Below are 22,428 nucleotides of genomic sequence, written 5' to 3'. Positions count from 1 at the left end.
CTAGGTATTAAGCCTCCATGACAGTACATTAGGAAAAATAACAAAAACGTTTGAGTACATCTGTATTTTCTCCTAATATCTTGTTCGAGTAAAATTCTATGAGTTGTCCAGTCATACTATACTCATTCTTAAAGGAAATATCCTATTCGCATTTGTTCATTCACTCTTGCGGGGATAAATTTCAAGTCTGTGTTTGTGTGTCTTCAGTCTGATCCTCCTCCCTCTTCTCTTCTCTCCAGAGGCAGTGACTGTGGTGTGTGTTCTGCCAGTCAGGTTTGGGGCTGCTTAGATCCCACTTTTAGAGATAGAAGTCATGTTAGGGTCTAGTTTATTTTAAAACCTAAAGGAATAGAATAATTAATCCAAATTCCCCTCTTACAAGCCAATCTCAGGAAATAAACTGAGGGTTGCTGGAGGGGAGGTTGGGAAAGGGATGGGGTGGCTGGGGGATGGACATTGGGAAGGGTATATGCTACGGTGAGTACTGTGAAGTGTGTAAGACTGATGAATCACAGGGACTCAGTGGTTAAGCCTCTGCCTTCAGCTCAGGTCATTATCTCAGGGTCCTGGGATCCAGCCCCGCATCAGGCTCTCTGCTCAGCGGAGAACCTGCTTCCTCCTTTCTCTCTCTCTGCCTACTTGTGATCTTTGTCAAATAAATAAATAAAATCTTCTTAAAGAGAAAAAAAAAAGACTGATGAATCACAGAACTGTACCCCTGAAACAAATAATACATTATATGTTAATAAAAATTATTTAAAAAGTAATAATAAGTAAATGACACAAACATACTGTGTAACTACTAAAAAAAACAAAACAAAACAAAATTGAAAAGACAAAGTCCCCTCTTTCCTTCTCTCTCCCTCTAGCCCTTTCTGAATTTATCGAGTGGCTACTACTTGCTGGTCTATGCTATAAAGATTTTTAGAAAGAAGACAGAAAGGATGGAAAAAGGGGTAGAAAAAAAGGAAAGAGATGAAAATGGAAAATGTGACACGGTTTAACTTCGTTTATCAGGGAGGTGATAGTTAACATGTGTGAAACTGGAAATGATAGACAAATAGTGTCAGAGTAAAGGCTAACTTCTCTATGATTGGGGGCCAAACAGAGCCTTAGGATGTGCTGTGCACTAACTGGAAGAAGAACGTAAGTACTGACTGGTTACAGGGCAAAGTCTTGCCCTGGGGGGATGGTTGACTTTGAGGGCCTGAGGCAGAATAAAGAGGAAGGAATGAAAGGTCATCACCTGGGATGCCGGGAAGTTGTTCATGTGTGTAGGAGACAGATTGTGGATGGCCTTTGTACCACCATTGAAGAATTTCTCACCTATCAAACTAGTAACTATCTCTCTTTGCATTCAAAATAGCTAATAAATGGTGGTCCTTTAAGAAAAGTCACTTAACTGGTGAGAGTGGAAATTGTAAGAGTTTTCTGGAGAAGACCATGTCTTCAGAAGCCTCGAATATGTGTGTCCCTTAATCCAACCATCAGCCCAGTAGATTCAACAGGAAAAAAAGAGCAAAGAAATTGAATGTTTAAAAAGAGTGTTGTTGTTATATATTTAAATATAGTTATGTAATTACATGGTACTTTATGGTCACAGCAGAATATATGGAACCATAATGTAGTAAATTTAAAAAAAAAATTAAAAACCTGAACACTACAGGGTATTTTTCATTTAAAAAAATGCACATAGGAAACAAATTGAGGTAAAACGGATAAAGTTGAAAATCAACAATGATTATTTCTGGGAGATGGGATCCCTTGTGATTTTTATTTTCTTCTTGTTGCTTGTCCAAATTTTCTAAATTCCCTTCAACGAATGTTTTTGTAATAAGAAAATTATAAAAATGGCAAATCATGGTAATTATACCTTTGTTTAAATAATCTGAGATCTCATGTAACCAAAAGATAAAACTGTTCTCCTTTATGAAAAAAAAATATTTTTACTTTTGCTAAAACCTGAGGTAGCAGTAGTAGTCAAAATTCTCAAATGCCGTGATCTCCGAAAGCAAACACACACTCCTAAACTCACAAGAAGTCAAGAATAGCTTATGAGGCCTTAAGGCTTGAACAAGGCAATTTTTTTTTAAGATTTTATTTATTTATTTGACAGAGATCACAAGTGAGCAGAGAGGCAGGCAGAGACTGGATGGGGGGGGTGGGGGGGTGGGCAGCAGGCTCCCTTCTGAGCAGGGAGCCCAATGAGGGGCTTAATCCCAGGACCCTGGGATCATGACCTGAGCCAAAGGCAGAGGCTTTAACCCACTGAACCACTCAGGGGCCCCAAGGTAGTGGTTTTAAGGCCAAGGTAATTCCTTAAAGGAACCAGCTGTCTGGTACACTTCCTCAAAGGAATCTTCTCACCTGACAGGGTACCTAAATTGGAGCCTCATTGTTGGCTTTTTTATGTTTGATAAACTATTCCTTAGTCAAGCTTTTAACTTATTTTTTCCTTAACAAAATATGTGCAAGCAAATGAAACACCACCACCACCACCAACAACAACAACAAAACCACCTGTATTTCTTTCTTGAAACAGGCGTTTCTCAAATTTCACTGATAGCTTACCAATGATTTGGGGCAAGTTCTTCAATCATTTGGAGCTTTAGATTTCCCTATAGGAAATGAAGTACTCACAAAACTTTCCTTTAGCTTTCAACTTCTTTTGTTTAGTGATGATTACAAAAGCTCACATTCAAAATGATATACGTACACACAAGGCCATTCTCAAAGAAAGGAGAATGCCAAGTGGCCTACAGTTTTACCTCCATTTGTCCCAAAAGTTGAGTTTTGGGGCTAGTGAAAAGTCACGACTATATTTGAACTGAGTGCCTTTTCTATCAGGCTGATGACCAGACTAGTACCAACAGAAATGCTTACTCTTATTTACCTGGTAGTACTTTAATCATTGTAAAAATCGGCACACATGAGTGACAGAATTAATTAGCTCTTCCTCACGCATGCATGCATGTGTGCATGTGCGTGTGTGTGTGTAGAGAATCAAAAGCACAGTAGCTTAGCAGATCCCAGAAATAATCATTGTTGATATTCAAGGTAGTTTTACCTCAATTTGTTTCCTATGTTGGGTCCCCCAAAATTGGGTACCCCAATAATGGGTCCGTGATTAAAGGAACGAGACTGATACAAAGCAAAGGTCAAGCAAAGCTTTATTTCGCACCAAGCATCAGGAATCAGACCAACCGTCAAACAGACCTGTCCGGGCCTCCCCTCCAGAGAGGACAACCCCTCCCCTGCTTTCCAGACTAACTTTTGTAGAGCAAAGGCCATGTGGTTGGGCCTGGCCATACACAGGTGGCCAATGAGATTGTAACACACTGAGGAAGCTCCACAGTGATGCTAGGTGACCAACTGAATTACAATTTACCCTAGTAGACATTTGAACCAGCCTATCACACCTTGGTTAAGACTGGCGCCAAAAGACTCCCAAAGGGCAGGGGCCCATACTCCTTGGTAGCTAGGAGACAGTATGTGCCCCCACTGACTGAATACCTCCACCTGGCCTGACCCACCCTTGTACTTGGACTTTGTTACCTGGGACTGGTTTCCTGGACTTGCTTTAAGTTCCCCTGGGGGGGTGGGGGGTGGGCAAGGTCAATTTAAGCTTTACAGCAAAATGGCAGTTCAACCGGGGTGGGGCTGCTCTGGCTGAATAGACCCTTACATTCTCCCCCTTTTCTTTGAAGATTAGTGAAATCTTTGACTTTTCAGCCAGTTCTACGTCCCTTTTTTAACAGCTGCCAGACTGTTTTAATGATTCCAGAGTGGTTTACCCAGAAACAGCATTTCTCTCCTAGGGCTACACAGAGCACTCCCTTTTTAGAAATAGTATGTCAAGCCCTAATTGTCTATATTTCCCACCTATACTTTAACAACAGAAGCAACAATGAACTCAATGAACTCATTGTTTCCGAGTCTTAGCTTTAGTCCATGATGGGCGGGGTCCATCAGCAGCGGCATCAACCTCTGGGGGGCGTCCTCATCCTTGGCTCGTTTGACGTGACCCTCGTGAATCCAGGCCCCAGTGCCTTCTACTTTCATCGCCATGGGGGTGGTCGGGATGACAGCAAACAGTCCCTTCCAGCGAGGCTCCAAGTTTCCCACTTGGCAGCAGCGCATCCAAACCAAGTCCCTGGGTTGGCAAGGATGTGGCTCCTTCCAAGACATCTGTAGTCGCGCCTTAGTGAATGCAGTCAGCTCCGCTTTCCCGCTGAGGTCCTGTGTGGCGGGGCTGTCATCCAGAGTCCCTGCTCAGAAGAAACCACGGCAGCCCCCGCATACCTCTTTCCATCGACCATGTAGCTACTCCCATCTCTGAACAGAGTCATTTCCGCATCCGGGAGGGGAGTGTCTCTGAGATCCGGCCTTATTCCTGTGACTTGGGGTAGGGCCTTCCTGCAGTCGCGAGGGTGATCAGCCAGCACCTCTGGTAGTAACGTGGCTGGATTTAGTACCGCCGGGGGCCAGAAGATCACTTTTGGTTCGTTGAGGAGGAGGGCCTGATGCCCTGTCACTCGGGCATTTGTTATCCACCGGTCTGGTGGAGTCCGGAGAAGGCCCTCAATAGCATGGGTGGTGGTCGAGGTGAGATTTTGACCCAGAATCAATTTGTTGCATCCTTGACCAGGAGGGCCATGGCAGCAATTATGCGGAGGCAAGGGGGGAACCCAGCTGCTACTGGATCTAGTTCTTGCTAAGATAGGCTACTGGCCTTTGCCAAGGCCCCAGAGTCTGAGTCAAAACTCCTTCAGTCAGCCCTGCCTTTCCATCCACATACAAGTGGAAGGGCTTGGTAACATTTGGGATGGCCAATGCTGGGGCAAGCAGTAAGGCTGTTTGTAATTCCCGAAATGCTCCTTCTGCCTCAGCTGTCCACACTCTACCATAGTGAGTCCTCCCTTAGCCAGTTCGTAGAGAGGTTACAGTAGCTTACCGTCCCAAGAAACTCCCTCTTGGAGATCAAAGCCTAAGTAAGTGGCGTGGCTCTGACAAAGCTGGGCTTTCATTGCTGACACCTGATACCCTTTTCCTGCAGTCTGTAAGAGAGCTTTTGACCCATAGTCCTCAGCGGCTCTTTCCACTATTCCCACTAACTCAGTCAGATTCTTCTTTTCAAATCCTTCAGTTCATCTAGTCCCATGTTACTAATTTTGGTTTAGTCTGAATGCAGCTTTTACTTCTGGAAATTCTTACCCATTTCAGTTCCCAGGATTTTAACATATCAAAGACCTGTATTTGTCCCCAACGTCTCTCTCCCATTTGACTTTCCTTTGGGGCGGTTACCCAAAGGTAACACAAGGTTTATCCTCGGTTTAACAGTACTGAATAACTTAGTATATGAAGGAAAAGCCTTGAGTCAAAGAGACCTCATTTACAATTCTGGGCAGGCAAAGAGAAAACCATTTACAGATCAACTAACCTAAGAAAACTTTGCCCCTTTAAACAGAGAGAAAGCCAGCCTTTCTATACCAGTGTCTTTCCTCTTTTTTCTTCCTAAGACAGTGAGTTTTCTGGGTTTCCCTCCCATCGTAAATGAATGTAGCAGACAAAGGGAGCAGGATCTTTCAGATGCTGTCCTGCTCATGTCCCTCACAGGAACTTAGGAGCGTCTTAGCTAAGGTCTGTCCGTATAAACCCCGGACCAGGCTACTCCGTGGAGTAGATGACCGTTATGCCATATGACGCCCTGTGAGACTCAGGATACAGCCCACTCAGAGTCCGTAGCTGAAGGGGTGGTGCCACACAGACACATTCACACAGCCAGGCACTCTTCAGATTCAAACAGGTTGGACACCCTCCCCTCTGGGTATCCCTGGCTAATGGGAGGTGATCAGTCTTCCCTTCCATTCTTTACCAATGGATCTAGCCCAAACAGTGGCCCTGGGGCTGTTACAACAGAATTCGGTTAAGCACAAAAGAGGTTTACCAACAGATTTCAAAAGCACATACCTAGTTCCAGCGGCTGAGCTTGAGCATTTTATCCCATTTGATTTTAAGTTTCAGGTTAGCAAAGACTTTGAAAGCTACTTTAACAATTACCCATTAAAACTTTGAGACAGACAATTAACCATCAGTTTAGTCATCTCTTTGCTAACAGATTTCAACAAATAACACGAGCTTATTTGACGTTAGTAAAAACTCTGAAGTTTTACATTTACTACTATTAACTCAAAAGACATGTTTATCCTAGTTAACCCAACAAACTTAACTTAGTTCACATACTGATTTATGTTCCACCTGGGCCCACTCCATTTCGATTGTTTACCTGAGAGCCTGGTGGAAAGATCCAGAGTGGGGGGGTGTTAGGTCCAGGGGATGCACTTCTTGTTTCCCGACAGTGAAGAACAGAACAAAGTGCCACCAGGAGGCAGAGAAAAGGTGCCCAAGAGAGGAGCACATGCCATGTTTTCCCTCCAGCAAGAGGGAGGGGCTAGGCAGTCCACTTCAGGCCAGAGAGGACAAGGAATATCCTCAAAACAAAGGTGGTTTTGGCAGCTGCTTGGGAATATTCCTTAAAGTCTCTGTCTCGAGTTAAACTAACCCCAGTTGGCTCCAGTTATAGCCCTTAACACATGAAATGAGTGAGGGAGAAGCCCCACATCTATTAGGAGGAACAGAGAGACAAAGCCAGAGCCCCCTTACTCTGCTTGCCCCATTCCTTCAAAAACAACAAACAGCACAGCAGACAACGAAGAGACAAGACAAAGACAACCGCAGGCCCAGCAGTTCTTACCCAGAACCTGCCACCTGTGGGGACTTTTTGATCTTCTGGCCGTCCAGGGAGACTCGAACCCCTGGTGACTGCTAGGGGGGACTTGAACCCCCTGACTGCCTAGGTGACCGCCTAGGGGGACTCGAATACCCTGACTGTCTAGGGGGACTTGAACCCCCTGGCAATCTACCAGTGGAGGGAAAGGGCCCTTAAACTCTATTTGCCCCATTCCTTCAAATACAACAAACAACAGACAACAAAAAGACAAGACAAAGACAACCGCAAACCCAGCAGCCCCCATCCAGAGCCTGCCGCGGGTGGGGGTTTTTCTGGCCCCTACAGGGGTTATCCGGCCCCCTACAGATGCTCACCAGGATGAGCCACAGACCAGAACCAGACCCAGTGGCTCTCACCCGCTGGTGGGGGTTTCCCGGCCCCCTACAGATGGGAGTTATCCAGCCCCCTACAGACCCAGATGACCACCTATGGGGGACTCGGACCCCTAGATTATCTACCAGAAGAGTGATGGGGTGTCCCTTCATCCACTCCAGCCCTGGGGAGCATGGCTGCATCCAGCTTCTCCCCGGTGAGCCCTACCTGGAGCTCCGCAACCAGACAAACAGATTCAGAACCAGAAATTCTGATGCTGGCTCAGTTCTCGTCGTTTAATCCCGGACGAGCCCCCAATGTTGGGTCCCCCAAAATTGGGTACCCCAATAATGGGTCCATGATTAAAGGAGCAAGACTCATACAAAGCGAAGGTCAAGCAAAGCTTTATTTCACGCCAAGGATCAGGAATCAGACCAACCATCAAACAGACCTGTTGGGGCTGCCCCTCCAGAGAGGATGACCCCTCCCTGCTTTCCAGACTAACTTTTATAGAGCAAAGGCCATGTGGTTGGGCCTGGCCATACACAGGTGGCCAATGAGATTGTAACACACACAGGAAGCTCCACAGTGATGCTAGGTGACCAACTGAATTACAATTTACCCTAGTAGACATTTGAACCAGCCTATCACACCTTGGTTAAGATTGGTGCCAAAAGACTCCCAAAGGGCAGGGGCCCATACTCCTTGGTAGCTAGGAGACAGTATGTGCCCCCACTGATTGAATACCTCCACCTGGACCAACCCATCCTTATATTTGGACTTTGTTACGTGGGCCTGGTTCCCAGGACTTGCTTTTAAATAAGTTTCCCTGGGGGGGCGGGAGCCGGGAGTGGGCAAGGTCAATTTAAACTTTACAGCAAAATGGCAGTTCAACCGGGGTGGCGCTTCTCTGGCTGAATAGGACCTTGCATCTATGTGCATTTTTTTAGATGAAAAATATGCTGTAGTGTTGGGGTTTTTATTTTTTTAATTCAATATATTATGGTTCTATATATTTTACTGTGACCATAAAATACCATGGTGACACCTGGCTCTGGTCACAGGATAGGATGATAGGAACTACAGGCAAGAAGGCATCAAAAATGACTTTAAATAGTTCACAGATTTGCCTATTTAAATAATTAAACAAAAAGGAAAAAAAAAAAAAGAGGGTCTTGAAAGGATAAATGACCATCCTGTGCCAAGAACAAGATAAATGATTGATTCCATTCCCTGTAGCTGGAGGCCAAGGGAAAAAAGTAAAAGAACTTAATTGGTCCCATAAAAGATTGACCTTGCCCCTGGCAATGGTAGATAAGAATAACTGACATGACTTTTTCTTTTTTTGAAGCAAAATACCTCATTACATATCATAAATTTTGATAAAACATGGGAACTTGAGTCCAGAAAACTTGTTTTTGAAATTATATCCCTTTGTTCCTTAGCTAACACACATTTCTAGAACTTCTTAGGAGCCAAGCATCCTGCACCATTGACATTTGCTGGAGTCCAGATAGTAAAATGAGATGAAAAGTGATTGCTACTGTTTTTATTTCAGCTGTCTCTGCCGCCCCCATTCTCAGTCTCAAAATCAACTGAGAGTTGATTTTGTAGATATTTTGGAATATATTGTTAATTTCTCTAGTGTTAATAAATGGAGAAGGAAAGGCTATTTTTTAAAAAAGGTCAAAAATCTAGTGGCTATTTCCCCTTCCTCATGCCAGTAACTATGAAAAAAATGAAGATTAACTACTCCTGAGCTCATACCTTTCATACCCTGCATGCAGATCTCTCTGGAAGGCCCAGCACAAAAGCATCGGTGCCTGGCAGTGGGAGGGTCCATAACTTAGGTACTCGGCATTGCATGACATAGAAGAGGAACGTTATTTCCTGAGCTTTGATTGAAATAATATTGCAGATTTTGGGAGAAGAAGCAATGCTGAATTTTTCCTTAAATGTTCCCCAAAGCAAACTAGCTTTCCTGACTTGATATCACCAGAAACAAAAATGTGATTTTTTTTTTTCCACTTAGGTCAGTGTCTCTGGAGCCCAGGACAAAGAGAATGAGTCTCCAGAGCCTATCTGGGCTGACAGCCAGACCACCAGTCCTTCACCTGAGGCCACTACCACCGAGGGGCCATTGCTTGGTCTCCCTGAGAATAGGGCAGAGGGTCTGGAAACCAGAATTCCAAGCCCCATCTTGGACTTCCAGCCAGAAAAGCTGGTGCACAAAGGTAAGAGACACCTGCCAATCAGCTGCTGTGTCTACAATGTCAAGGCCCAGAAAGGGCAGGCTCTTAAATCTCATTCAGAAAGAACATGTTTGACTCTAAAGAGGGAGGACAAAAGACACTTTTCATTTTATTGTATGTCAAATTATAACACTGGCTATAGGACAAATTTGGTCAGTAAACAATTTTAAAGTTCTTATAATGTTTATTGTTTTTTAAAATGTAAATGCCTTTATGGAGCACCTGGGGGGCTCAGTGGGTTAGGCCACTGCCTTCAGCTCAGGTCATGATCTCAGGGTCCTGGGATTGAGCCCCGCATTGGGCTCTCTGCTCAGCAGGGAGCCTGCTTCCCCCTCTCTCTCTCTGCCTGCCTCTCTGCCTGCTTGTGATCTCTCTCTGTCAAATAAATAAATAAAATCTTTTAAAAAAATGTAAATTCCTTTAGAGAGGCTTGTATTCTCATTTTCCCACAGTCTACCACTCCCTGTTGTCTTACATGTAGCCTTGACACATGCAGACATTTGAATTTTTTGACCCCTAGATTGTAGAAGAGAAAAAAGCTAGACTCTAGATTTCCCCTCCTCAACATATCTTCTATAAAGTTACTATCTATAGAAATTAATCATTATATACAGAGTTTCTGAAGGACATGCCAGAGAGACAAGGTCCTTGCCCAAAAGAAGCTCAGAGATTAGCTTGACAAGTTATACAATATACATTATTTAGTTATTATTTTTAAGAGTGGAGAGAGTGAAAGTCTACTGCTTTCCATTTGGTCTAAGGAGTCTTCAGAGGAGAAGTGGACTTAAAGGTTAGTTTTAGAAAATAAAGGACTTGAGATATGCTCCCCGTCTGGGGAAGTGATTCTGGGAGATGGAGAGAGGACTTGTTTTGTTTGAGAAATGAAGCTTGCAGCACATAAACTGTCTCACAGAACACAAGTCTCAGGCAGCAAATTCCTATTTGGTTTTTGTGGCTTTTTTCACCTTGGAATCACTTCTTTAGGTAAGAAGAATACTAAAGCACAAGGAGTACCACGAAATAAAGATGGATTTAATGAATGGCTTCATTATTGTAGTTCTCCATTTTGTTATTTTTCTTTACAGTGGAAGTATTTCTTAGATTTATTCATAATAGACATTAAAAGCTCATGTTTTTATTGTCTTGTAGGAACAGCTCTTTTTAAAGAATTTTTTTTTTTTTAAATTTAGAGAGAGTGGGGAGAGTGACAGAGGAAAAGGGAAAGAGAGAATCTGAAGCAGGTTCCCTGCTGAGCATAGAGCCCAACACGGGGCTTCATCCACACCCTGAGAACATGACCTGAGCTGAAATCAAGAGTTGGACCCTTAACTGAATGAATCACTCAGGCACCCCAAGAACTCCTCTTTTAAAAAGAGGATTGCAATATAAAGAGAGCCTTTCGTTTTATTTATTTATATTTTGGTAACATAAAAGGGTTTTCCTTTTTCAGTAGGTACAATTACATGTGATCACAGTGGCGCTTCCTATGTACATACTGGGAATGAATGTGTACTGAAGGCTAGGATCATCTTTATTCCAAATGTTTATCTGGTTTGAAATCAAGTCCAAAGTAAATGAAGAAATTCTATTTTTCTCTTGTCGACCAATTCCTGCAAGAGTATTAGCTAATGAAGGCTCACCGTGCTATGCTTCCAGGGAAATAAACACTTTTAATAAGGTTTCATGAAGATCAAAAACCTTTATGTTTTCAAAGGAGCACTTAATGGTGACGTGGCAGGTAGCAGAGGAAGTATTTTAGGTAGCAGGGAATCTGTTTTAACTTGGAACCACATTTTCTTAGTTGGCGCATTAGGGTACATGGGGAATAAACTTCATGAAACTCTCACTTTTCATCTTTTCAGGGAAAGAGAAACCTATAATAACACACTATCATTTTCTCACTCTAGATCCTAGATGCTTGGAAGCCCTGAAGCCAGGAAACTGTGGCGAATACGTGGTTCGGTGGTATTATGACAAACAGGTCAACTCCTGTGCCCGCTTTTGGTTCAGTGGCTGTAATGGCTCAGGAAACAGATTCAACAGTGAACACGAATGTCAAGAAATCTGCGTTCAAGGATGAGTAAGTGAACCAACCCCTAATGAGTCAGGGTTGCGTCTCCATCAGCAAACCTAGAAAGAACCTCTATAATTTCAACATATTCACCCAATACAAATAAAACACCACATTTGAGGGTGCCTGAGCAGCTCAGTGAGTTAAGCCGCTGTCTTCGGCTCAGGTCATGATCTCAGGGTCCTGGGATTGAGTCCCGCATTGGGCTCTCTGCTCAGCAGGGAGCCTGCTTTCCTCTCTCTCTCTCTCTCTGCCTCTCTGCCTACTTGTGATCTCTCTTTGTCAAATAAACAAATAAACAAACAAACAAACAAACACCACATTTGAGTCTATACTGTGCACTTATAACTTATAAGCATAGTTGCATCCTTATAAATACCCTAGGATATAGGTAGTAATTACTGTTATCGGCAAAGAAACTGAGGCTCTGAGAAGTTCAGGGACTCCTGAACAGTTACCTGCCTAACAAGGGACATAACAGAGGGATTTGAATCAGGGATGTGGAACCTTAATGCACGAGGTCTAGCTACAACACAGCCTGTGATGTGATTCTGACAGCCATTAATTCTTATTCAATACATTATGTTGGATTAAATTCTTGTCCTGTCCCAACCTCCTCATCCCTGCCAACCTCCCTGAGGCCCACCCCCTTAGAGCCATGCCTATAGCAAAGCAGATGGTAGGGAAGCATTTGAGTTTGGGAATTAGAAGGGATGGGAACATGTCTGTGCATAGCAGGTGGTGAGATAAGACAGACATCCTACTTGGAGGAATCCCAGCAAGATGGTGACTCTGGGAGATGAGAGGCACTGGAATGGGAGTGAGGTGCTGAGGGTAGTTAGATTTTTGCCCTGCTATCTATGAAAGGGATAGAGAAACCAATCTGAATGAAAATTACTTAACTCAAATTTATTAACAATTATTACTCCCCATTCCTCCAACATGTTTGGTAACAAAGGCTTTGTTGTGTGCTTAAACTCCATATGTAAAACAAAACTTGTAATTTAAATATAGGAATTCTTTCCATAAGGCACTTGATAGCCAGGCACTTCTTGAAGCCCACATCCACTCTTAAACAGGGTATTTTTTTTTAAATATTTTATTTATTTATTTGACAGAGAGAGAGAGATCACAAATAGGCAGAGAGGGAGGCAGAGAGAAAGGGGGGAGCAGGCTCCCTGCAGAGCAGAGAGCCCGATGTGGAGCTCAATCCCAGGACCCTGAAATCATGGCCTGAGCTGAAGGCAGAGGCTTAACCCACTGAGCCACCCAGGTGCCCTAAACAGGGTATTTTAAAGACAAGACTTCCACTGGAAAATGAGCCACCATATTGAAATACAATCCAACAGAGTAACAGAGAATTGGCTCTGTCACTTTATAACAATTTGGGGACATCCAGCCAGGAAAGATCATTAGCTCTGAGCTGTGCTGAGATAGCATTTGTGTATATGTCATCTTCAACACACTTTTTTCTTCTTTCAGGCCTATGACCCTCATTCAAGTTTGACAGTACAAAACAGGGCACTCAAGGAAGAGGGAGCTGGAAGAACAGACATCTGAACAAACCAATTTTGTGTGGCTTAATTAAGATTTTATTAGATAATATTTGGTACCACAAAAGAATATATGCAATATACTTGTAAGTTACCAAAATGATAATAAAATTAAACATCAGTGAACATATCGCAGCCACAGTGAACCAAACACAATCAATTCTGTTGAAGTTTCCTGTGTGGACCTTTCCAATCCCAACCCCCCTGTTTACTGCCAGGGATAACCCTTCTTGAATTTTGTGTTTACCATTTCACTTTGCTATTGGGTTTTTGTATGTAATTTTACATGGGAAATCACATATATCTCTATGTTTCTCTCCATAATACATAATCTTGTTTATTTTAGACCTTTATAAAAATGGGGTCATATTCTAGTCTTCTGCAACTTGCTATTATCATTCAGTGTTATCATTAATCCATGTGTTCTACCATATCTAATGTATTCCTAGATAACTTACATCATGTAGCTTTTTTTGAACTTTAGAAAATTTGTTTCATGAAATTCTTTGCAATTTGGTGTGTTATTACATTATAATTCACACATGTCCATTTATTTTCAAAGTTGTATCATATTCATGTGACTATATCACAACATATTTAGCCATTGCCTTGTCTATGATTAAATTGTTTCTATTTAATTTTCTCCCCCTGGTCCATCAGTGTTGCTATGAATGCTCTTAGATAGTTTTGGGTGCATGTGTACTAGTGTTTGTCCAGAATATATACCCTAAGGTGGAATTGTTGGGTTGCAGGACATATAAACATTCAAAACTAGTATATTATACCAATTTTTTTTCCCAGACTGTTTAAACCAGTTCATTACAAAGTCCTAACAGTTGTATATAAGAGTTTCCGTTATTTGATATTCTTGTCAACACTTAGTATTGTCAGACTTCTTCATTTTGCTAATAGTGGGTATAAAATGGTATTTTATTTTAAACTGACTTTCTCTGGAGGCATCTTAGCATATTTGTTTACTATCTGTACTAAGCCTTCTGTGAAGTATCTATTGGTATTTAGAGATTTTTCTTTTCTTTTTTTTTTTTTTAAGATTTTATTTATTTATTTATTTATCTATTTATTTATTTATTTTTTAAAGATTTTATTTATTTATTTGACAGACAGAGACCACAAGTAAGCAGAGAGGCAGGCAGAGAGAGAGGAGGAAGCAGGCTCCCTGCTGAGCAGAGAGCCTGATGTGGGGCTTGATCCCAGGACGCTGGGACCATGACCCGAGCCAAAGGCAGAGGCTTTAACCCACTGAGCCACCCAGGCGCCCCTAAGATTTTATTTATTTATTTCACAGAGAGATCACATGTAGGTAGAGAGGCAGGCAGAGAAAGAGGGGGAAGTAGGCTCCTTGCTGAGCAGAGAGCCCAATGTGGGGCTCGATCCCAGGATCCTGAGATCATGACCTGAGCCGAAGGCAGAGGCTTAACACACTAAGTCACCCAGGCACCCCTGGAGAAGATTTTTCTATTGGATTATTTGTATTTTTCTTTTTGTTTTTTTTTTTTTTTTTAAAGATTTTATTTATTTATTTGACAGAGAGAAATTACAAGTACACTGAGAGGCAGGCAGAGAGAGAGAGAGAAGGAAGCAGGCTCCCTGCTGAGCAGAGAGCCCGATGCGGGACTCGATCCCAGGACCCTGAGATCATGACCTGAGCCGAAGGCAGCGGCTTAACCCACTGAGCCACCCAGGCGCCCTGTATTTTTCTTTTTGAATGTCTGGCATTCCTTATAGATTTCTGAAATTGAATTCCTTGTTCATTATTTGTGTCCTCCTATCTTTGGGGTTGGTCTTTTAATCTTACCTTTTTCTTAAATGAGCAGAAGTTCTCAATTTTAATGCAGTCAAATTTACTCATCTTTTCTCTTGGGGTTAGCACACTTTTTTTTTTCTTATTTATGCTGCTCAGCCTCTTAAGCCCCTTTCTTGGGTAGGAAACTCCCCTGGGACAGAAGAAACCCTTCTGTGTACTGGGTTTATGTCTCTGGATTTCCATCTGCATGCATGATAATTCCTTATGATCCTATTAGCACTGTGGTTATTTTAGGTGGTGGTTTTTCCTTCATCTTTTTTAAGTTATCCTCAGCATGAAAGTGGCTCTGAGCCATCCTGAGCTACATGGATGGCCATTAACATATTTATTTGTTGTAGGATGGAGGGTTTCAGGTATATTCTTATTTCCTGGAAGCTCAGCAGTGCATTAAAAGGCATGTATTAGGGCGCCTGGGTGGCTCAGTGGGTTAAGCCTCTGCCTTCAGCTCAGGTCATGATCTCAGGGTCCTAGGATCGAGCCCCACATGGGGCTCTCTGCTCAGCGGGGAGCCTACTTACCCCTCTTAATCTCTGCCTGCCTCTCTGCCTACTTGTGATTTCTCTCTGTCAAATAAATAGATAAAATAAAATAAAAGGCAGGTATTAGTCACTATATGGGTATTGTAAAGTAGAAAGACCCTTTAGAATGTCCAGCCTGCTCTTTTGTCAGAAGCAGAAGTATTTACATTCCTTCTCCAAGTGCTTCACAACTTCGCCCAGTTAGAAAATTGATACGCAAACATGTTATAATGTTGACTCGGGTGTTTATCCCATTGTCTGAAATGTCTTTGTCCCCTTTCATGACTGACTGACTCCTATCACTACAAGGACAATTGGCAGGTCTCCTTTGCACTCCTTGCTCATCTTTATCAGTTGGGCTATGCGCAACACTGAGTGCCCAAAGCCCTTGACTCACACCTCCATTCTGACCTTCCTCCTGATTGCAGTCTGATCTGCCTTGCACTTAGAGCACCTGCATTAATTTTCTTTTGCTGCTCTTACAGATTACCACAAATGGGGTCACATAATCACAAATGTATTATCCTATAGTTCTACAGGTTAGAAGCCCAATGGGCTAAAATCATGGTGTCAGTGGGGCTGAGTTTCTTCTGGAGGATCTAGGGAAGAATCTGTTTCCTTATTTTTTCCAGTTTCTAGAGGCTACCCAGAATCCTTGGCTGGTGGCCCCTTCCTCTGTTTTCAAAGCCAACAACAGCAGGTTGAATTCTTCTCATGCTGCTATCTCTCTGGATCTCTGAGTACAGCTGGGAAAGTTCTCTGCTTTAAGGACTCATGTGATTAGAATGGGTCCACCTGGATGTCCCAAATACTTTCCCCTTCTCGAGGTCCTTAACCTTAACCACATTTACAAAGTCCCTTTCATCATGTAAAGCAATAGTCACAGGTTCTGGGGATCAGGGAAAAGACATGGTTGGGGTCATTATTCCATGGACCATAACACCTATATCCTTTACTGATTTTCTGAGCTTAAGAGCAATGCAGGCTTTGTTTATCTCTGTGTCCCTAGTTCCTGGTACATAGGAGGAACTCAATACATTTGAAAAAATATTAGAATTCACTTTATAAAAGTCATTACAGAAATAATTAACTGCTAGGGAGAAAAGGGATCAAAAAATACCAAAGGAGAATTAGACGGGTGTCTGGGTGTCTCAGTTGGGTAAATGTCCCGACTCTTGATTTCAGCTCAGGTCAGGATCTCAGGGTCATCAGATCAAACTCTGAGTCAGGTTCCATACCTTAAGGTTCTCTCTCCCTCTCCCTCTGCCCCCGAACCACTGGGCACATGCTCTCTCTCTCTCTTAAAAAAAAAAAAAAAAAAAAAAAGAATAGGGACGTGCTAGTTTGCTAGTTTTCACCTCTCTCCATCATCCCAGGCTCAAGGACATGCTCAAAATTAGAGGACAGAATGATGAAAGAGCCATGGAAATAGGGCAAACTACTGAAAACAGCTAGAATGAAAAAGGACATATTGACTATTTTAAAATAATAACACAACCATTCTGAAAGGCTCCACAAGGTCAGAGTAAGAGTTACTAGGACAGAAGCCACAGAAGACAACCAGGTCAAGTTGCATCATTGGGAGTCAGAGTTGTCTAAAGAATGGGCTGCCTTGGAAGGAAATAATTGTCCTATGTTCAGCCACTACTGCTCAGGCACTTAGGGTAATTGTCTAAAGTATATAAGCAATTGAGGAGACACAAAACTAGAAGACTCTAAGGATCCTTGACAATTTTAAGAGCCTGATTAAAGCAGGATTTCAATTTTCCTAAATTTCAGAGTCTGATGAGACTTTAGTTTAAATGAATTTTTCAAAGATATTAATTTATATAAAATGAGAAAAAAATAATGAATGCTTCTAGAAATCAAATCAGTCCCACATTAAAAAAAAAAACAAACTCAAATGCCATAAATATGTGTGTGAAATGATTTGGGACTATTCTTATTTTGATGATCACATATACACACAATATTCTGAAACATCTTATTTTAGTGACATTTTGCAAAAAGGTACAGAAGGGGGGAAAATCTTGCACAAAAAGAGCATTAATCCACCTTTTCATTACTATTCCCAACAAGACATTGAATTATAGTTTTGCAGAGAAAAGAGGCATAAATAGTTTAACATCTAAAAATCCCAAGTCAGATAGTAGACTTTCTCCTAAAATTGGCATAATCTAGATGTCCCCTCACTTCTCAGCTAGAACTGCTGAGCAGAATCACCTGTGGGTGCCCAGCCTCCTCCTCAATATAGCCAAGCATCTTGGGGTACCTGGGTGGCTCAGTCATTAAGCACTCCACTCGCAGTTTCAGCTTGGGTCATGATCTCAGGGTCCTGAGATCCAGCCCCTCTCTGAGCCTCCCATTTGCTCCTTTTCTTCTGCCCCTCTTCTCATCTCTCAATAAATAAATAAAATCTTTAAATAAAGCTGGGCATCTCTTCATGTTTCTTGGCCATCTTCTTTGAATTACCAATCTCTATCATTTTCCTATTTTTATTCTTTTTGACTTATTACAGCTGTGAAAATTCTCTTACAGGTTGCAGATAGGCTACATACACAGGTGAATCTTTTTCTCTCATTGTATTATTGACTTTTTGTTTAGGATAAACACTGAGACTAAAATTGCCAGTCATCAAAAACATGATTAGGACATTTCTTGCAGTTAACAAAGCTAAGGTTTCAGATGAATGAGAATGACAGAAATGATCTAACATATTTCAACATTTTGGTAGGGTTTTTTTTAATTGTTAAAATTCTTGAACAGCATAGTTCTTAATAAAATACTAAAAATTTCTTAATGTCTTAATTTAAAATGAAGGCTTTTTGAAGGAGGAGAATGAGTGGGTGAGAACGTGAATCATCATTTTTTCCCCAGAATTCTCAGATCCTTAAATTCAGCCTCTTAGATCCTTTGCTAGACAACACTCTCTCTGTCTTTACCCTTTGTTTTTCTAATCATGGGAGGAGGTCCTGAATCTCAAAGTGGATGAGAGAGTGATACTTTTCTCTCATTGACATATCATGTTTCTCTAATTCTCATTTTTATTTATTTGGGAGGGAGCAGAGAGAGAGAGAGAGCATCCTAAGCCACCCAGGCACCCCTAGCACATCCCCATTCTAAATATTCTATCGCTGTGGAATATGACAAACCTAAGATGACTATCATGTCAAGAGGAAACATGGGAAAATGTCCTTCTACCTTGGAAGCAAAAAGAAGCAAGAATTACCTTGTAGGAATTTTAAATAGCAAATAGGACTTTAGATTGGAAAGACAGAAAAATTAAAGACTTTTTCCCCTTTTTCTCTCTGCAATAGACCAAACAGAGGCTATTATTTTCACCATCCTTCAGATTTGCCCTTAAACTCCATACTCACAGTTTCTTGACATCATTTTTACAAACTGAAAGAATTTTCCAGTTATTTGCTCCTTAGCATATTAGTTGGTGCTACCTTAAATTTATCATTCGGCTGTTTTACCTCTCCTGCATTTTAATGAAGAATGCTATGGTTTTATCAGTATCTGCAGCTTGGTTGGAATTTTTCTCAAATTGATTCTACTCTGAATAATTTGTTGCTCAAACTTATTTTCAGTTGTTTAAAACACATCTCTGATGGGGGAAAAAAAAAATAAAACCCAACAACCACTGCCTTTATGTGATTGTCTCATCTCTAGTCTTCCAAGAAATAAGTATTGGAATTTGTATAGATTTTTTCTGTGGTATATGACATACTTGACTATTAAAAAAATAGTGACAAATGCAGCCAAATGAACTACAATTGTGCCTATTCCAATGTTAGAATGATGCTCAAATTGGTTCCCATATAGAAAGTTAGAAGCCAAGTCTATTAAATTTCTTTCTGGGGACCCTCCACCTTCACCACAAACCAGGAGTCCCTCTACTCCGTGTCTCTGTGAATGTTGCAATCACATAGCCAGTGACCTTGTCTGGCCTCTGAGAAACATCCCAGATCTTTCCTCTCCCTTATCCCCAGATCCAGTTGGCCGTGCATGTAGTGCCATCTTCCTCCTTGCTCTCTCCACCATGAGTCTGTCGTTGCTTCCACGCTGGCCAACCTCCTATCCCTCATCTCCGGTCTTTGCCCACCCAGTGCTGTGGAGTCCCAGGGAGTCTGACCCACTCATTCTCCTCCTTCAAATGCCTTAGCGGCTCTCCATCTTTCTTCAAGACACACAGCAAACATCTCAGCCTCAAGGGCCCTCCAGACATTTCTGTTGTTTACATTTCTAGCTTATTTCCTTCTAGGTCCTTATACATGTTCTTCAGTTCAGCTACACTCAAACATTGGCTTCACTTTGAGAACACCATCTATTTCCCTGTGGAGTTTCCCCTTCTTCACTGCCTCCCTGACTGCCTCCCTCTCCAGCTTCTTCACGTAGCATTATGGAATTCATCCCATATCAGTAGATAAAGAGCTAATTTATTTTCAAGAACTTCACAGCTTCTCATTTTATTTAATCAATCCATCTTTGCTGAGCCTTTAAACATTCCCAATCTCTTATTATTATGACCCAAACCTCATTGAATATCCTTGTATACAGTATTAGTTTTTGTGTAAATATATCTATAGAATAGATTCACAGAGCAAAATTGTAAGGAAAATTATAAGGACAAAGAGAATGTACTTTTGGTAAGTATGTCAAAGTGCCCTCCTTCAAGACTGTGCCAATTTATATTCCTCTGACATTTGAGTGTGCCTGCTTTTTCATCTCCTTGCCATCATCAAGTGCTAGCCATTATTTGATTTTTACTCATCTGATGGCTAAAACTGGAACCTCACTTTTGTTTTATTTATTTGACAGGCAGAGATCACAAGTAGACAGAGAGGCAGGAAGAGAGAGAGAGGAGGAAGCAGGCTCCCTGCTGAGCTGAGAGCCCAATGCAGAGCTTGATCCCAGGACCCTGAGATCATGACCTGAGCGGAAGGCACAGGCTTTAACCCACTGAGCCACCCGCGCGCCACACCTCACTTTTGTTTTAATCTGTATTTCTCTTTCATTTTGCGGGGAATGTTGCTCCCAAGTGCAGCACCCCATGCCCACAAGAATATGTATAGAGAACAATAGCAAAGAAAAGCAAAATTCAACATCACTTTCTATACTTTGAGAGAAGTGCTAGGGCTGAGTTCTCTGCCAAGAATGGCTGGACCATGAGGTATCAATTGGTCCTAGGTTAGTTTGTCCTAAACAGTTTGTAACCAAATGCCATCTAGCATCTAGCATATGTTTTTTTTAATGCTTTGGGGAAGAAAGCAGAGAAAGACATTCATTCATTCATTCACTCACTCACTCAACAGCTACTTACTATGTACCAGGAACCATCTCTCCATTTATGAAGCTTATTTTCCAGGGGAAGAGAGAGAAAAGAGTCACACAAATACTAAATTGAACCTAATATGTGAAATACTATGATGTGCTCAATACAAGTGCTAGGACACTTGGTAATTACAGTAAGAGAGAGTAAGTCTTCAATGCTATGGAAGATTATAATTGTTCACAACTATTTGTTCTTTCTTTATCAATGCCATGCTTCCTATGGGTAGGTCTACTTTCCCATACATTTAACTTTGGGCTTCAGTATAGACTTGCTTTGGTCTACAGAATGTGTACAGATGTGAGGTAGGCCAGGACTGAGCAAAAGTTTTAAATGTGTTGCATGCTTTGGCCTTGGATCTCTTGCTCTGGACATTCACCAAGGAAATATCATGCCTTCACCTTGGGTTCTGGAATAACAAGTTGCATAGAGCTGAAATGAGACCAGACAACCCAACTGGACCAAGCAAAGCCAGCTGAGCCCAGCAGAGCTGGAGTCAACTGCAGCCCTCATGTCATGTAAGCAAAAAAGAAATGTTTGCTGTCATCAGCTATTTAGATTTTGGACTGTTACAACTGTAACAGTGGACAAATACAAATTCCTATGCCCAGGCTTGTCCTTGTGTGTATGTGTATGGAAGGCTGTAGCTTCTGACCTGGCTGACCTGAGTGAGAAGAGTGAATCTATAGGAGATGGCAGGGTCTCTTTCCTTGTAGGAAGAGGTTCTGACATCTCTAGGATTGCAGCTTCTTGGAAGAAGAAAGAAAAAGAGAGGGACAATTTTGCTTCCAACCAAGACGAAGTAACAGTTTTATCCTTATTTACAGATTTATCCATATTCCTCCCACAACAACCAAACCAGACAATATATGGGAAATAAGAGTTTGCAGAACACTGTAAATCAGTCAAGGAAGAGCAGTGGTCCCCATAGGCAGGAAGGAAAAATGAAGTGAGCCATGCGACTGCCACAGCCTACTGCTCTGAGATCATTTCCAAGCCACAGTGCAAAGAAGATGAACAAAAGTGAAACTGGCAGACTCCCTGGTTGAGCGAATGAGCTGAGTCCAGGTAGGTCAAGGTGACTAGAATTCTGAGGAGAAGTTCTCACTCTGTGAACTTCTCTCTTTTCCAACCTTCTGTCAAGGGAAGGAAAAGAGAGAAGTTCACATAGTGAGAACTTGGAAAATATATGGATGGTTCCACTTGAGTATTCACTAATGACTGCATAGGAAGAAGCTACCTAAAGCTGGAAACAAAACCAACTGAAAGATCTGAGGTAGAAGTGCTAGGTGCTAATGTTTGGCGAGGAACAGTGCCTGTCACTCACACCAGCCACACTGGAAAACCTCAAGGTTCACAAAATATTGGGCAGAGTACATGTTCTGAGCCATAAAATAAGTGCGATTAAACTGAAAAGAACCCAGATCATATAAAGTACATTCTTTTATCACAATGAATTATAATGATTATAAATTATAATCCAGTGACAAAAATATATTTTGAAAAATCTCAAATTTGAAATATCTCAAAATATTTCCAAACCACATAAAACACATCTAGATCCATAGGTCAAAAAAGAAAGGAAAGAGGAAATTAGAAAGTGTTTTGAATTGAATTAAAAAAATATACAATGTATCATAATTTGTGAGATGCTACTAAAGCAGTGCTTAAGGGGGAATTCATAGCACTAAATGACCACCACAAAAAAATCTCAAAGGAATGACTTAAATATCCACCTTAAGAAAATAGAAAGGAAGAATAAATTAAACCTA

General features: G+C 41.7%; 1 protein-coding gene across 1 annotated transcript in view; it reads left to right on the top strand.

Annotated features, from left to right (window-relative positions):
- Positions 1-13,106, top strand: part of COL28A1 (collagen type XXVIII alpha 1 chain) — a 158,470-nt gene extending 145,364 nt beyond the window's left edge. Inside the window, exons 34-36 of the mRNA XM_004767821.3 lie at positions 9,135-9,336; positions 11,262-11,434; positions 12,908-13,106. Of these exons, the coding sequence (XP_004767878.1) occupies positions 9,135-9,336; positions 11,262-11,434 (375 nt within the window). The 3' untranslated portion in view covers positions 12,908-13,106. The remainder of the gene's footprint in view (positions 1-9,134; positions 9,337-11,261; positions 11,435-12,907) is intronic.
- Positions 13,107-22,428: the final 9,322 nt, after the last annotated feature.

This window comes from Mustela putorius, unplaced genomic scaffold (assembly GCF_011764305.1).
Source record: "Mustela putorius furo isolate JIRA1106 unplaced genomic scaffold, ASM1176430v1.1 tig00003845_pilon_pilon_pilon, whole genome shotgun sequence".
Classification (NCBI taxonomy): domain Eukaryota; kingdom Metazoa; phylum Chordata; class Mammalia; order Carnivora; family Mustelidae; genus Mustela; species Mustela putorius.
This window is presented reverse-complemented; position numbering and strand designations above follow the sequence as displayed.